The 17571-nt window shown below is 39.4% G+C and overlaps 1 protein-coding gene across 8 annotated transcripts in view; it reads right to left on the reverse strand.

Annotated features, from left to right (window-relative positions):
- Nucleotides 1-6225: 6225 nt before the first annotated feature.
- Nucleotides 6226-17571, reverse strand: part of DRAM2 (DNA damage regulated autophagy modulator 2) — a 31317-nt gene continuing 19971 nt past the window's right edge. For all 8 annotated transcript variants that reach the window (XM_054981301.1, XM_054981297.1, XM_054981298.1 and 5 more), the window contains 6 exons: nucleotides 16317-16384; nucleotides 15481-15620; nucleotides 13248-13419; nucleotides 11507-11589; nucleotides 9111-9203; nucleotides 6226-6708 (listed from right to left, as the gene is read on the reverse strand). In XM_054981301.1, coding sequence (XP_054837276.1) covers nucleotides 6601-6708; nucleotides 9111-9203; nucleotides 11507-11589; nucleotides 13248-13419; nucleotides 15481-15620; nucleotides 16317-16384 — 664 coding nt within the window. In that variant the 3' untranslated portion in view covers nucleotides 6226-6600. The remainder of the gene's footprint in view (nucleotides 6709-9110; nucleotides 9204-11506; nucleotides 11590-13247; nucleotides 13420-15480; nucleotides 15621-16316; nucleotides 16385-17571) is intronic.

Consider the following 17571-nt stretch of genomic DNA (forward strand, 5'->3'; position numbering starts at 1 on the left):
TGTCAATCCAGCTGGACCAAAGACAGTAAGGTAGACCAATCCTTGGAAACCTGGAAAAAAATTTGGACATCAGACATTTTCAAATCAAATGTTATTTCAACTAAGTTACAATCTTTCAAGATTGTGCACAGGTGGTATCTTACCCCTAAGAGAATATCACATATATACCCATTGGCCTCCCCACAGTGCTGGAAGAAATGTGGAGAGGTAGGAACGTTCGCCCACTGTTGGTGGGAATGTGCACTTATTAAAAATTATTGGGGTAAAGTGCTTGAAGAAATCAGAGTAATAACAGAGTATATAATCCCGTTAGACCCCAAGATTATCTTCTTGAATCAGTGGGGTGATTTACCTATACCTAAAATTAGAAGAGATCTGATTGCAACTTTTCTTGTAGTAGCAAAGAATGAGATAGCTTTGGTTTGGAAGAAAAACTCAGCTCCCTTAATTGAAGCATGGTTGGAAAAAGTGTGGAATTATTTCATTGTGGAAAAAACACACAACGATCTCTATGTAGCAGAGAAGTTTCCGGTGAGCTCTAATTTTGTGGAGAAATGGTTCCCGTTTTTTGAATATGTTGAAAAACATAACATTCAGCCGAAATCAAAAATCCTTCAAACAATAACTATGTCAAAGGGTTTTACACTATAAAGTTCCACAATGTATATAACTTTGTTGACATGTGCTGACTCTCCTTCTGTAACAAAATTCCATGCATTGAATTGATTGTTTGTTTGTTGTACATGTTCAAGTTTGTATGTTGTAATTGTTTTCGTTTAATAAAAAGTTTATAAACAAAAAAAAAAAAAAGAAGCCTGATTTCGATCAGAAGTAGGTTTCGCCCTTCCCCGTTGTGGTCCTTGCCAATCCAAACTGAACACAAACAAGGTATACTGCAGTAAGTCCTGGAAGGAAAGAAAAGTAGTCTCTATCAGTGTGAGCCTAAGCAGGTCTACTCGGAATCCTACTGATGTCTGTACAGTGGGCTTACTCAGATTGTATTGCCTGTCTTTTTCTCCCAGGGCTAATAACAACAAGCGTGGCAGTAGTGATTTTAATGGGACGTATGTATGTGGGAAATACAAAGGTTTAAACCCCTTCCCTTCACCCAACCTGAATCAGAGTCTGGAGGTATTACTATTTCTCATTAAAAATGCTAAGAAGCCCTATTGATATCTCCTGTTTGTTGATATCTCTAGTTTGCCCCTCAAGGAATATTCAAGCAGCACAATCTTATTAAGGATGCCCCTTGTCATGTCATTTGTTGGCCCAGTCTCTTTTATACACAAAGATACAAAACTGGACATAGTATAGCAATGCCCTCAGTTTTGTATGTTTGTCTATAAAAGACTGGAGGCACTGCTATTGTATGTCCAGTTTTGTCTTGAAGTAGCATTTAAAATTATTTGTTTTTATATTTAAATTCGCTTGTGATAAATTGAAATGTGCAATATAATTTTGAGGTTGTTTTTTTTTTTACAAGAATGTCAAGCAATACATCAAAAGATCTGATTTTTTTTTACTCCAGCAACAAGCACTCCTGGAAAAGGAAAACAAAATAATTTCAGTAACACCTTAAAGACTAACACCATTTATTTCATACTTATACATCCTTGGATACAATTGAAAGAAAATTGTTTGCCTCATTTTAAGAATGTTGTAAAAGGGGAGGGAAAATGAGGGTGGAGTTGAGCAGAGAGGCTGCGTTTAAATCAGGTGTGATTAGTTATACATAATGGATAATAAAAGAGGTCAGAGGTTTTTGCCCACCTGATGTGGTGAAAATAAAAGTATAATAAAGTAGGGTAAATTAAGGAAGAAGTGCTTTGAAGCATGAATTAACTGACATCAGTAAAGGGATATGAAATAATACAACATATTAAGAAGAGTCTATGAAAGTTTTTAAAATGTGGATCCTGTTAAAATCAGCATTTCCATGTTGCATATGCCTTTTGTTGTTTTTAGTAGAACAACGACTTTCAAATATACAACCCTGTGTCCAGGAAGACTAGTTTTTGAGTATTGCAATTTCTATGTCAGAATGGTGTTCTTTGATTCTTTCACATAGGAATTGACACATTTTCCCAATGTAAATAGTAGAAGGGTACTGTTGACACATGATGGTATAAATTAAATTGGGGTGATATACTAGTGGACGAGTCCAAGGTGGTGTAGCTGATGTGATTAGGTCCTGAGTGTACATGGGGACAAAGTTGCCATCTGTTGCAGGGTTTGGGTCTCTGTTGGGTGCTCCATTATTGTTTTAAATTGGGAAGCTGGCTGTAAGCAAGGAAAGCCCTTCTGCCCAAAGCCTGTAAAAGAGAAATATCTTTATCCAGGAGAGGCTGCCTGTAAGCCATAAATAAATAATGTGTTGGGGTGGTTTTAGTTGTAAGCTGTAGGTGACAACCAATGGGTTTCTGTTGTTACCTTCCTTAAGTCTGGGTTGTAGGCTAGGTCCCTTAAAATGAGGCAAATGATTTTATTTCATTGCTGCTGAGGAAGTGAGCTCTGACTCATGAAACCTCATACTGGAATAAATGTTAGTCTTTAAAGTGCCAGTGGGCTTCCATCTCCCTTGACCTGCTAAATTGCCTTAAAGGAGTCAGAAGTGACACATTAATAACTGAAGAATTTATTTTGTTGTTTGCTTCTGTTATTTGAACTTCAAATATTAAAAGTGCATAAAGTTGTAATGGATAGTCTGTTTTTCAGAACTAGTTTTTCTAAATTAGGTTTCCAAGTCAAGTGACTTTCTGTGAACAATGTATATGTGTTTCCAAATTCAGTTGCTAAGACTGAAAGCATATGACACACTAACATGGACCCTTGCCTAGCAATTGAATCTGTGGAATAGAAGTCAGCCTTGTCACTTTGTGGTGAGTGTAAAATTGTGCAGATATTTCTATAGTAGCCTCCATAATGCTTGGGAAAATCAAGCTTTGTTGAAGTCCAGAATGCCCAACACAGGGTCCAAATCCTGGGGAGATTGGTGTGAGAATTGCAAGCCTAGAAGAGTGGCCATATGACCTGTTTCCCGTAAAGATGATCCTCTGATGGACATGGAATCTTGGGTAACAAATAAGAAATTGGAGTCAAGGACAAATAATCAGATGCCTTAGTCAGACATCTCAGAATCAGAGGATGACGAGTGCTGGCTCTGCCCTGAGGGAGTAGAATCTAGCAAGTCTATCCAGGAGTGCAGAAAAGGCTGCTACACTTCAGTCTGAATAGAATGTTGTAAAGTGAGTACTGACAGGTCACAAAACAGAGTGAAGGATGTATCAGTATTAAGGATTGAGTTGAGGCTTGCACCAATAGACCAGTTGATGCCTGCACTGCTGGTAACATCCAGATGTGTGGCAATGGGAAGACTGAAACCAGTGCATGTATATCTATTGGGCATCATGGTGGCAGAAGGGTTTCAGAGGCAAAGGAAGCACTTGCAAAATGCCTTAATACTGTGGCTACAGATGCAACAGCCCTAAATGGTATACTTTGATATCTTAGTAAGATATTGGGGCACTGTGATGGGATGAGTCACGTCTTAAAGGGGTGGTATATTGAGTAGGATAATACAGGTACCAGTCCCAAGAGAAAAGGCAGCTTGATCTGATTTCCAATAGTACCCTGGGTGCTCAGTAGAAATTGGGTAAAAATGCTGGTGATAGTTGGGAAGGTTTCTTCTCTGAGGACTAATAAGAGTCTCTTCCCTAAAATCAGAATCAAAGTCCATTGAAACCGTGATTGATGAAAGTTCAACCAGGAATCAACCCTGAAAATTTTTCAGAACTGAGATGATGATGGTGATTGGTACTTGAAGGAGTGAGGGACAGGAGTCAGTAACCAAACAGGTTGACCAGGAATCTTCAATCTGGCCTTCTGGTGCTAGAGGTATTGGAGAGGTATCTTTAGGAGAAGCCAGAGTTGGCAATATCCTTGACAGAAGAACATCTAAAACTGAGTCCAGCATCTCCAGGATGGGTTCTGAGGGTGGTACCAAAGGTGTATTCAGCAACAGAGCCAGTTGAGTGCAGAGTAACAGTAATTTCTTCTGTTTTGGTGGAGAGGAGGAGTGATCCTTCCTCTTGGAAGTGTTTCAGGCTACATGGACAAGAGTCTTTGCAAGATAGTCTCATCGTACCAGAATCTCAAGCAGCCTGTCTACTCTCAGGCCTATGCAATGTGCTGTAAAAATGCTGAGTTAGGGTTGATGGAGCACCACAGTATGTCATATTGTCTGATATCAACAAGGATTTCCCTCTCAACAGAGCTCAAAAGCAAGCTGGCGTATTTATTTAAGCTTGACAACGGAGAACAGAAAATGCATGGCTCCTCCCCTCTGTGCACAAGAGCCCACCAGTGTGAGGCAGAAATCACAAAGAAGTAACAATATTTAAAGTCTGTTGAACTTAAAGGAAGAGTCTTTAGTATATCAACACATGAGCAGCAGTTGAGTGTAACATGTCCAAAATAAAAATAAAAGCAGTAGGTGCCAAAGTGATACTCGTGAGCAAGAGGCTGCTACAAAAGCCTCTTTACTCAGTTTATCGTGCTGTGCAACATATACACAAATGGTTCTGGGTAACAGCTTAGAGATTAGTTGTCTTAATTTCCATATTGTATTCTCCTGCAGTGAATCATAAGCACCAAGAACACAATGTTCCAAGAGCCTTGCTCCATATTTTGAACGAAAGCAGTGGTGCTCTTACATCTGGGCTTCATGTGCACTCAGTCTAGTAAGATTCGTGCATGGTTATTTCAGTGCTTCAACCCAGAATTTTTTCTAACTGACTGTGGCTTGTGGACAATAACCTGCTTAAGGTTCTGCATGTTCTTTGGTTTGAGAAGAGAGAACATACCAGAATACTTTCTCTACAGGCCTGGACATTTTGAATAGCTTCACAGGTGAAAAGAATATCCCCAACCGTGTATCCAGCACAAGTCTGTTTATAAATACCCAAGGCAGAAATTAGTGGTTGCCTCCAAACCCATGTGATTAAAAGGGAGGGAATGCATACATAAAAAGACACAGCAATCTGTGCAAATCCAAGGTCTGTGGAAATGCCATAAAAGACTCACATCCACATATATTACACCGGACAGTTCCCTGAAATGGCTCTTGTCAATATTACTGGAAAAAGAAGAAAAATTGTTGTGAATGGATTTCCTATTACTGCAGTAGAGAAATTGTGGAGTTTCTTAAAATTTTTTATACTTTCTTAAATGTTTTTGAACATATAAAATGTGAGGTAGCAGAGTAATCTCAGTAATCTCTGTTATTTTGATGTCCTATAAGCTCACTAAATTCTCCAGAAGCCCATGTCTATAGAATAACAAACAAAATACAATTCCATGCTACCCACTCCCACAGTATATTTAAAACCAGTTCATATAAGCAATTAAAGCAGCAGCAAGTGCAGCAACTACAGTTAACTAATTGGATCCATCTACTGAAATGAACTGGCAACAAAGTACATAATTTAAGGAATTTCCTTCCATAAGATATGGCGATGACTATTAGATGAAACAGCTTTAGAAATGGGCTCGGCAAATTCATGGTCTGTCAACAGCTATTAACCAGGATAGTTAAGTTCGGGACAGTTCACTTCTTAATACTATTTAATGGAGGGTAAAATTGGAGAGAGCTTTTGCTTTCACACCTGTTTCTGGGCTTCCAGTCTGGGAAATAGGATGTTGGACTAGGTATACCTTAGGGATTATTCCTCTGTAGTTTCCAACAATTCCAGACCTGCCACCCCAATCACCAAATATATCTATACCAATGCTTTTTACATTTCTTGCAAAAGGTATCTCTATAAAGTGTAATAGTGCAGATGATACAGAATTAACTCTGCTTATTTCCAGTTAGGGGGCATGTGTTCTGTAACTCTGCCTATTTCCAGTTAGGGGGCATGTGTTCTGTTTGTGGAAATGAATAGGACTTTCATTACTGGTTCTTTTGGGTGCTGTGATATGTAACCCAGACGTCGATGTCATTTGAACACATAAACAACTAAAGCAGCTTACTGCTCTATCAAGGTCAGTATTGTCTACTGATGGAGTCTCTGGTAGAGGTTTTTGCATCACCTGCTACCTGGTCATTTTAACTGGAGATGGGGACTGAACCTGGGACATTATACATGCCAAGCAGATGCTCTGCCAGGCATGGCTGCACCTCTCTCTTCCCAACTTGTGTACGAAGAATTCATGGACCCAAGTCAATAAACCGTAATCAGTACATTTATTATTCATATTATAAAAGTCTAAAATGTGTTTCAGCTAGCTGCTGAAACGTTCATGTCGAGAATTGCATTGCTTTGTGAGTTAATTACAAGCTTGTTTCACATAGATGATTGATAATTTTCAGTCATATCCCTTCATTAATCGGAGTATGCTCATATAAAACATACAAATATAGAAAATGTCCCATTTTTACTGTTTGCACTGAAAGCCCCAATGCTAAAAACCTTTATAGTCACCAAGCAAGTGAAAAAGGGCACTTTCAGGCAACTCATTAGGACTTGTTAGTCACCTGTTAGGACACATGTCAAAATTCCTGAGTTATTGGGAGTGATAATATATCCTGTTATTAATTTCTCATAAACTTCCTGAGATCGGCAGTTGTGGTTCATCTGCTAGAAGCTGCGGGTTTGTATAATTAAGGCTGTGTCCATCGAGCTGCACTACCACATACAGTGTGATTTTCTGCAGTTAAAAAAACAAGAAAAAAGGGGGAAAGGAAAAATTAGTTTTGCTACAAGTTAAGTGACTCTTCCAGTTTATTTTTTACACTGCAATAGATAAATTCATATCAGAATGTTCTGAGATGGACTTCATGTAGAATTCTTTGCCTGTGAAGCCTCTTGATACAAAAGATGAATTTCTTAGAGTGGAATCACTTCTTTGAAGGAAATTATGTAAGTCTTGCTTGTACCCAGAATCACGTGATCATGAGCATGCATGAATCGTTTTCCAGGTGACGTTTGAGGGCGTGCTATCCAACTGAGGCATCTTAGGGCATGTGCATGTGATGAAACAGGTATCTGTGTGCTTGAGCTACATGCAGGATATGAACAGTTTCTACACAGAATTCATATCCATGTGGAAAACTAAACATTGCACTGAAAAAATAACCTACCCAATAACATTATAAACATCTAAACTACATAAAAAGATTTAGAAATATTGTTTTAAGAAAAAAATCCGAATGGCTAGCAAACCCACACTATGTCCTGTTCCACGGGGGAGCGGGGGGAGGCAAATCCGGGGATCTATGCTTCACTGGAGTGGTTTACTAGTGATGTGCAGGTTTGTATGAGGGGAAACACTGCGGCTAGAGAGGGTGGGGGAGGAAACTGGATGAATGAGAAAAGAAGAAAAAGATGAATTCAGTTCACAACTTCAGACAATATAGGAAGAAAGATACGGCTGCAGCAGCAGTTGAAAAGAATCAAGCAGGAAGGCAAAGCTCTACTACTCTGACCATCTGCATTGGTACTTCTCAAGGTGGACAGGACCAATGACAAACATTGCTTTAAGTTAGCTCTAGAAGCTGAAGTATGCTCCTAGGGTTGCCAACTCTGGGTTAGGACATTTCTGGAGATTTGGGAGTGGAGCCTGGGGGGTATAATGCCATAGAGTTCAACCTCTGAAGCAACCATTTTCTCCAGGAGAACTTATCTTGGTAGTCTAGAGATCAGTTGTAATTCCTGGATAACTCCAGGCCCCTGTTCTGTGCAGATGCAGAACTCACAGGAGTACCAGCACAGAGAAAATGAGAAGAAACAGGAACCTACTCTCCAACATTGCGGTTTACTGCTGATATTTTGATCCAACAGCTGTAACCTTAACATATATATTAGGGATTTTATTGAAACCTAAGTACAAAAGGGGAAATCTGGAAAGAGCAAACAAAAATACTAAGCAATGCGGGTGTTCCCAAAATGAGAAAAAGTGTGATAACTCACTAAGAAGGTCTGTAATGCTAAGTAGCAATATATTTTAAATTGGTTTCCATTACCAAAGCCAGCTGTCTAGTGGGCCCAGTAAAGAATTAATGCACTATTTTGCAATTTTTAATAGTTTCTGAAATTTGCACATATGCCAAAGTGCTCTTTTCTTTTTCATCATGTAGATCAGAAAAGCATATAGAAAATAAGCCTGTTGAATTCAATGGACCATGTAGTTTGAATCTCATTAAGTGTTACAATCTTAAGAACACTTTCCTGGTAGTCAGCGACACTGAATAAAATGGAACTTACTTCTGAATAGGATTGTTCCCTAAAAGTGGCCAGCCACCGACAATGAAGGCAAAATATACAATAGTAAGTATGGTATTGTTTCATGTTGGAATTTAGACATTCCTATGTTTGCTATAAACTGAAGATTTTAAAAAAATGATATGTTTGATGGGGGATACTGTAGCCTGTCAAGATTTTCTGGAAGTTTCAGAATCCAAACAAGCCCTGATGCATCTTCTGGTAGTGCCACGGGAGTTCACCTACTGATCTCCCCATCAGCTATCAAATCTTGCTAGCCCAGGAGTAGACTAGGAAGTGAAAATGGCCCTGGAGCAAGCCAAGCTGAGAGACCTCCCTGCTGTGCTACAAGCCAGCATTGTATTGTCTCTCAGTGCAGAGGGGCCAACAATGGACATTAGCTCATTCCCCAAACTGGAGGCAATTCAGGAGGAGACAGTAAGCTGACACCAACTGCCATGGCTGCTGAGGGGGCTGGGCAAGTTGAGAGCTGTAGGTGACAACCAATGGCTTTCTGTTGCCTTCCTTGAGTCTGAGTTGTAGGCTAGGTCCCTTAAAATGATGCCAAATGATTTTATTTCATTGCATCATCCCCCAAACTGGAGGTAGTGCAGGAGGAGACAGTGAGTTGACACCAACTGCCATGGCTGATGAGGGAGCTGGGCAAGTGGCCCCTGAGGCTCAGGCAGAGTTGCTGGGGCTTGGCTCTGTTTTCTTCTGGCCACCAATGGTCCCCATGGCAGTGGCCCACTGGGAGGTTTCCCTGTAAGTTAAATAGCCAGCCTGCCCTTGTACTAGCCCCAAAGTCTCTAACTTAAAAAGATATTTAATAAAGAAGCACTGATTTACCTGGAAGTCACGGATATAAGTAAGGAAAAAGCTGAGGACAGAGAAAGCCAAAGACCATTCAGAGACTGTGCTCATGATGTGAATACTGTATCCCTGTAAAAAAAAATAGGAAAAAAGACTATATAGTCAGAGCGTTTTTAAAGTGGTGGAAGTCTTTCGGAACAGGATCGGTTGTTTAGTTGACAACCTCATCAGAGCCTCATCTCTCTAAAACAAATACAGAAAAGTAGGAAGTTTTGAATTTCTGTAAGATACCTCAGAAAATATTATAAATATCACTTAATGGAATGATCAGTATAGCCCACACTGAATAATGAGCTAACAAATGTTCTCCCCTACCCCCGCTTTCCATTTTTTGCCTCTTTGGTTCACAACTAATCATAATGACTTTCTTAAATGGAGTCATTTAAGGCTTTGTTTTGAAATACTTTTTCATGCTATTAAGCCCTTCTGCATGCGATGACGTTCTTCTGCAGAAAATTCAGTGTTTTAAATAGAAATACTTTTGATATAATAGGGGTTCTTTTGATATCACAGGTAAATTGGCCCAACATAATTATTCTTGCTGATTTTTGGACATCTCACTTTTTATTAAAAAGTCCTGAGTATGCATACTAAGCAATGTCATGCTGAAATGGCCTGCTTCATCATATATCCAGTTCACAACTCATTTCACACATGCCAAGCTGCATCTCAGCTCAGGAAGCTATCTTGCTTCCCAATAGGTGGTAAAGTTGTTCCCAGTATAACATAAAACAGTGATGAAAAATGCTTTCTCAGTTGAATTTCTATCTCTTCAAGACACCAAGACTCTGTCAGCATAAAAATACTAAGCCACCCTCAGTCTATTTTAAGCATTTTTACAATGGTAGATGTGTAGAAACAGATTTTGAGCAAGCATCTATTACCAAATGAAATAGAAGAGGAGCCCTGCTGGATCAGGACAAAGGATCATTTAGACCACTATGCTGTTTCCCCTCCAGCACAAATGCTGTCCAATGGTATACTTACCTGCCTGGGAAACAGGAGTCACGAATGAGTGTTGGAATGTAGGATGCAAGGTCTGACATTCAGCTATTATGGGGTTAATGTGTTTACCCAGTGTGTTATTGTTTGCATTGACCAGGAAGGAAAACTTGGCAGAGAGCCAATAGCCTAATCTAACTCAAAGCTGGGAAACTAAGATGTGTTTGTATACCACTATTGGTCAATTGATCAGGTGATTTCCTTTCTAGGATCAAGAAGATCACCATAACTGGTGTGGTCTCTCAGTGTAAGTTTGTACTGTGTAGTGTCAAGATGTAGGTGATAAATGTCTTTGTTTTGTAGCAACCTCGCACACCTGTTTCCTTTAGAAGTAAACTTTACTTAAAAGCAAACAAAGCATCTGCCTCTCTATTGGTTCAAGATCCATTGCAACTCTGAATTTAAACTATTTTTAACCCTTTTCCCAATGAGGTACAACTAACCTCCTTCAGGCTGCTTATGTCAGGGTTGTCTGAAGGTTTTACAGTTGGGCAGATGAATGACATCTGTTCCACCCTGATATTATAGCAGACCAGACGTCCAACTCACCACAGTCACAACAGCTGGTCAGTTGCACTGAAAGAGCTTTTGAGGGAGTGAGGTGAAATATATGAGGCCTGATCAGAAGCAGAAAAGAAGACCAATGAGCTAATTCTTATTTGTCAAGATAGGGGTGACAGCTGGAAAAGGATGACAGAAAACACTCAACACATTGCACTCAAGAACATTGCAAGGAACTACTTTTCTCCCAGCTGCCTCAGATCACAGATTTAAGTATTTTAATTTTTGTTGAATTTTTTCATGGGAGAAAAAATTCCATTCAAGGATGTTAGTAGGTTGGCAGAGGCTCAGGCAGGGTAAATGTCACGATACAGCACTGGATTAAAGACCAGACACTCCACCTCTCTTGGTCACAACAATCAAGTCATCTATGGACTTCATCCCTGTTCCTGATTCCTTGCCCTCCTTTTCAGTGTCATGGAGAAGTGCTGCTGATAGACAGCCAGTTTGGTGTAGTGGTTAAGAGCACTGGATTCTAATCTGGAGAACCGGGTTTGATTCCCCACCCCTCCACTTGAAGCCAGCTGGGTGACCTTGGGTCAATCTCAGCTTCTAGGAGCACTCTCAGCCCCACCTACCTTACAGAGTGTTTGTTATGGGGATAATAACAACATACTTTATAAACTGCTGGATGACTTAACTGGGTGTTAAGTCATCCTGAAAGGCAGTATATAAATCGAATGTTATTATATATTATATTAACTTTTTGGTGTACAATAAAACATCTGATCCAATTACTCAAATTATATTCTACATGTAAATTTCTTGTTTTCTCTTCATTCGCATTTCCTCATAACAATCCTACTCACTTTCTCATCAGGGTTCCAGTGCAGCTTCTGTATTAAATCCACTCCACACCGGCCGCTGTATAAAATGACCGAGGAAATAAACACTTTTTAAAAAGTTAAGGAATGTCAGAGTCACACAGTGAGCTCTCTCACTTTATGTTGCTTCCACACTACTGCATTACTTTTTAAAAGATTTCACTTGTTCACTCAGTTTAACAGAGATCCAGATAACATCACTGTCATTCTGCTGCATATCTTGTTGCTCTCCCACTATTTTTTATCTCTCGATTTGTGGAGATTTCTTTTAACTCAGTGTAATCATATCCAGTGTGGGCACTTAAAACATCATTAAGGTTTTCACGGCTTCTTTCCCTTCACATTTTGCCCACTCCCTTCTACTTCCAATGAAATTAATTGCTTGCTCTTCATCTGGGTGGCTGAGCCATTTCTGAATCAATTGTCAATTATCAGGTCCTGTTTTATGGGAGGGGAGATTCCCATAATGAAAGCATTAGTTTATATCTTTTGCATATTTCAAGGGTTTTTGTTGTTGTTGTTGTTGAGTTGTCTAAAGTGGCAATTCTGTGAGCACTTTCTCAGGAATAAACTCCATGGAAATCAGTGAACTTTCTACTTGGGTTCCATAACACTAAATCCATTTTTTGAACACTAGATTGAAGCCTTCATCCAGATTTTATTAGAATTAATAGTTACGTTCTCTTGCTGTAGTTTCCCCCCTTCCCTTTTATATGCATTTTCTTTATTTTATTGGTCTATAATTTTATTAAGCGTGAGTAAGAACGCTTGAAAACATGCAACAAATTGTACTAAATTATTTGGTGCACTAATGGTATACTTCCTTGCCGTGGGCTGGTTCACACATTCATATGTATCACCTGATGACTTAAAACACTGAGGCTTGGATCCTATGAATAAATTCCATGTGCACTACAGAAACTCTGCTGTGGAGCATGTTTCCTCTTGTGCTAGAACTTCCAACTGCACAAGATCAATGGTTTCAATGAGATTTGCACAAACACTAGTGCTAGCTAAGGAAGAAGCACATTGCATGGCAGAGGCTGTGTATCTTGCATGGAAATTGTCTGGAGGAACCAAGCCTGAGTGATTACTTGCACGTGGAACTTTCATGTGGTCAAAACAGACTGTAAGACACTGGGCAGGGACCTGTCTTTTCTTTTAATGCCATATAAGTAAATAAACATACACATGTGAGCCAGATTCCCATAAGTGCTTTGCACCATCAGATCATGGGAAATCATCCAACTTGATTTTAATCAGTAAGTTCTTCATGAATGAATGGTCTGCTCCTATAAATCAGTGGGTTTAGACATGCCTAATTTTGCATGTTGGGCTGTAAGGCTACAATTTCTTTGTACATTTATGTCAGAGCAAATCTCACTGTGACTTTCTTCCAGGAATAGGCTGCATGATTGCAGTCTATTCAGACTAAGACATATTTATGCAATTTTAAATCAATTAAATCAATTTAATCAATTTTAAATCCTAATTCTACATAGGATCAGGCTGTATGGCCACAATCCTATGGATACTTAGAGAATTTCCCAATGAAATTGGACCTTTGAATAAACACTGACAGGACTGGACTGCAATCCTATGCAGAAATCCTACGGAACTCACAATTTGAACTCTTAGTTGCTATTTCTTTTAATATAAATTATGCTTCAATGAAATGGCATAAATCACATCCATAGTTTCAGTTTTGTTTCACATCAAAGGATACTGCTCACTATGCTTGCTGCACACCACAACAGAACAATCAATCTGATCCAAAAAACACTCTTGTTTCTGGGTCGCATCTTATAGGAAAGGATGGTTTGAATCAGAATGTAAAAGGTTCCTACTCCAAATGTGAGGCAAGCTCCAATAACATGCATGGCAGTCAGAGTGCTTTTCTAGAGCAAAAGACAAGAACAAAACAGATTAGACATAGGATATCTGAACATTTGCTTGACAAGCACAGTCACCAATTATAAATCAAACTCCAAAGAGAGCTTACATTTGTCCAACATTTTATCCAATGGTAGACAGTTTTCATTGGAAGGCTGCTGATTTGCTGATAAAGCATATAATGGATAGTGAATGATTTTTGAAGTCTACACAGCCTTGCTCAAAGCATGCAACTTTACTGCCTGTCACTGAATTATCTTCTAAGGCTGCAATCCTATGCACACTTCACTGAATTCAACACTACTTCTGAATAAATGTGCATAGATTTAGGAGCTGTGTGATGAATCTTCTAATTACACACTAGCTAAACAAACTCAAAATAAAATAATTATCTATGAACCTGAGACAAATTTTCAAACAATTTTTCCCTTTCTGGGCCATTTGGGGGGGGGGATGTTTATGTGGAATGTGCCTTAAAGGCTAGCAAAGGATAGAGGGTAATTTGATAACAATGTGCTGTTTTTATCCCATCCGTCTTTCAGATGTTTATTTATTACATTTATCTCCTGCCTTTGCTCTGACTCAAATATGGCATCTAGTAATAATATACCTAGTTTAAAGTGCTGAAGTAAGGACGTTTCATTCATTTAATTTTCACTGTAAATAACGAGCTAAGATCTTTGGGTACCAGGACTTTAAGATCACTTATGCAAAAGGCCATTTAGCAGCGATTATCTGTGCTGATATTTCAGAGAACAAAATGTCATTTTCAAAAATAAATTTTAAAATGTGAGCTGAATGTAACTGATACAGATCAGTATGGCATGATATACTTGGAACTAACTCACCTGTAGACTGCATGTGAAAGAGAGAAAGAACTAAAGGTACTTTTGTAATACATTTTGACAAAGCACATGTGTGGCATTTGGGATAGGATGCCAATTATTTTCCTTAAAATAAACACTAGTAGCAAATGGTCTAGATCCTCACAAGAACTGTAAGAACCAGATGGCACCCCCAGCTACAGCCTGAATATCTATTCAATTCAATTAATGCAGGTATTATATAATAAATATCTTTTCTCTCCTCACACACTATAGAAGAGGGATATTGAACTCTTAAATGCTACACTGCCACCCACTGTTCTTTATGCAAACAATACATGGTATTAAATTATCACACCCTGGCTGGGAAAGTCAAAGAATTAAATGCACAACTGAAGTTAATGCCAGCAAAGTGCCTGATTTGCATCCCTTCATTAATCATATTTGAGCAGGTAACTCAAAAGCGGCAACCTTTGCTCTAGCCATATCACATCAGTTATGTTTTCAATTTGCATGCCATTGAGTTTGATTTAGAAGGCTAAACTGATCTTTTGGAGATGCAGAAGTACGGCTTTCTATTGTATTTGTTAACGTGTTTTCTTTGTATTGATTATGAGTATATTTGTGTGTAACGATGTGTCTAATCTCCCCCTGCCCGTTCACTTCACTTCAGGTTGGAACCAAATAAATGTGAGTGGCACTCTGCTTGAAGCAAAGGTCTTTGCTGCTTTCTCCTTCATACTGCAGCCTCTTAAAAATTACTCCTAAGGTTTGAGGGACCCTGAAGAACAGATTGGATGCAAAACAGCAGGTTGAGCAGGGAAAGAAAAACTGGCAGAACTTGCCTCCATTTTATTCTTGTGAAGCAGAAGTGCCTTAACAGCTTTGGAGCCAATTCATCATTTTAATATTTTTGCTTGAGTTATGTTTTTCTTATGGCTTGTAGCCAAAACTACACTGTACTAATTGCTACTAAGAGATTTACTGTGTGCATTGCTTCCTTACAATTGCTGTGTGGTGAACAAAGTCCAGCAGTGAATAGAAACCTAATGAGAAATAAGGGAGGTTCACTCGTAATAAAAAAAGCTTTGATAGAGAATAAGAAAACACAAATGCTCACTACTCTCATCTATGATGGAAACAAACCAATGTACAATTTCTCTCTGAAAAAGGTGTGGGCCATGCTTACAACTGGCATATGTATCCCTCTAATTCCCAGAATATTATAGATGAAACACAAACCTGGAAGTTTGCAATGATACAAAGCCCAAAGCAACTGACTATTCCAAACACAAAGCCAGCCTTATTTAACTTGAGCATTGTAGGTTCTTCAGGGTTCAAATAGAAGACCTGCTTGTATTGGACATAGATGGTAGCAATGCCTGTGAACAAACAATCCAAATACGGTGAGGTTAGAATATGAGCACATGCTTTTCAGCTTGAAAGATGGCAGAAGCCAAGGGCAGTTATCACTACCATATACAAGCAGACATCAAGATCTTGAACTGGTGCCTGGAGGCAGTTTTGGAGTTTAATCCCAACAAGGCAGAAGCACCACTGATGAGGGGGAAGGTCTGACCCAGGATTTAAGGTGTCACCCATTCTCAATGAAGTTGCACTCCCCTTGAAGGAGCAAGTCTGTAGTTTGGGAGTGCTCTTGCATCCAGGCCTACAGCTGAATAAGAAGGTGGCAGCTGTGGCCAGGGGTGCCTTTGACCAGTTTTGTCTTGTTAGCCAGTGGCAGGCTTTCTTGGGCATAAAAGATCTGGTCACTATGGTACATGTCTGGTTACATCTAGATTAGATTACTGCAATGCATTCTACATGGGGCTTCCCTTAAGAAACTTCAATTGGTGTGGAATGCTGTAACCAGGGTGTTGACTGGACCATATGGTCCCAATATGGTCTTGGGACCATATTGCTCCAGACTTGGTCCAGCTACACTGGCTACCGATTTACCAGCATCCAGAGAAGTGGTCTGAGTGGCTAGCTTATACTTAGGGAATATTTTCTCCTTGGAGCCTTACCAAAGCCCAATTAATAAGCATCATTAATAAGCTCATTTTTTCTGCACTTACCTAAAAGAGCAGAAATGTTTAACATTATCCCAAACAAACATCGTTCAGGAGGTACTGTTCCTGTGTCACTGAAAGAAAAGTAATGTATAATACTTTGATTTAAGTTTTCATCAGTCAGCAAATCCCAAATTAAGAATAAATTTGCAAATACATATGCTGATTTCCAAAACAATTACTGGTTAGAAACAAATATGGCCACTGAAAGGGAAGCAAGAGAAGCAGAAAGCATATCCATGTAGCATGTGAGGCATTAATTATTAGTTTTCCTGTTTTCAGACTATACTGAGCAGGTTTTTAGTGCAGGAAAATCTAGCACAATGACCTCTTTTAAAGAATGCCACACTCTTTAAGAAAAGGAAATGATTGCTTACTGAATATAGCTTCTTTTTTTAGCACCAGATGTTATGCATGGCTAAATTTCACTGCCTTCAATGGGACTTTGCTATGCTTAAAAAATACACATGGCAGCCTAAATGTTTATTCTACGTGAATGTGATTAATATTGAGAATCTAAAGTATATCACTATAGGATCAACCTCTAAAATGTTGGCTCTTCCAGTGGAAATAGTATCTTGCCAAGGAGTAAAATATGTCATTAAAAAAATGTTACAATCTCTACCTTTCAATGATGCTTAAAGTCAGCTACCAGAGAAAGCTACCTCATTTTGCCTCATGGTAGGGTTAGTTCCAAATAGGCTTGCCAGCCTCTAGGTAGTGGCTGGAGATCTCCCAGAATTACAACTGGTCCCCAGGCCACAGAGATCAGTTCACCGGGAGAAAATGGCTACTTTTGGGGGTGGACTCTATGGAATTATGCCATGCCAAGGTCTTTTCCCTCCCCAAACCCCACTTTCTCCAGTTTTCTCCAGGTTTCACCCCCCAGATCTCCAGGAATTTCCCAACTTGGAGCTGGTAACCCTAGTTCCAAATCACTGGAGAGATTAAGAAAGTTTCAGATGAGTATGGATGATAACAAGGGTTTATATGCACTGTACAAGAACCTGGATGCCTCAGTACTAAACTGGAAAGATTCACTTCAGTCACTGATAAAGTAACAAAAGGTGAGACTTAAATTGGCTTTTTAATATAATGACATACTTTATACTAAGCAGACTTGCCAACCCCCGCTTGGAGGTGGATGATTCCCCACCCTAACCTACTCCTCCCTTGCCCCACTCACCTGGCTGGCAGGGGGGAGGCATGGGGGGAGAGAAGCATGTGCACGCTCCCACACTCTCCCACTGCACTGGGAAAT

Source organism: Eublepharis macularius, chromosome 5, assembly GCF_028583425.1.
Source record: "Eublepharis macularius isolate TG4126 chromosome 5, MPM_Emac_v1.0, whole genome shotgun sequence".
NCBI classification, from domain to species: domain Eukaryota; kingdom Metazoa; phylum Chordata; class Lepidosauria; order Squamata; family Eublepharidae; genus Eublepharis; species Eublepharis macularius.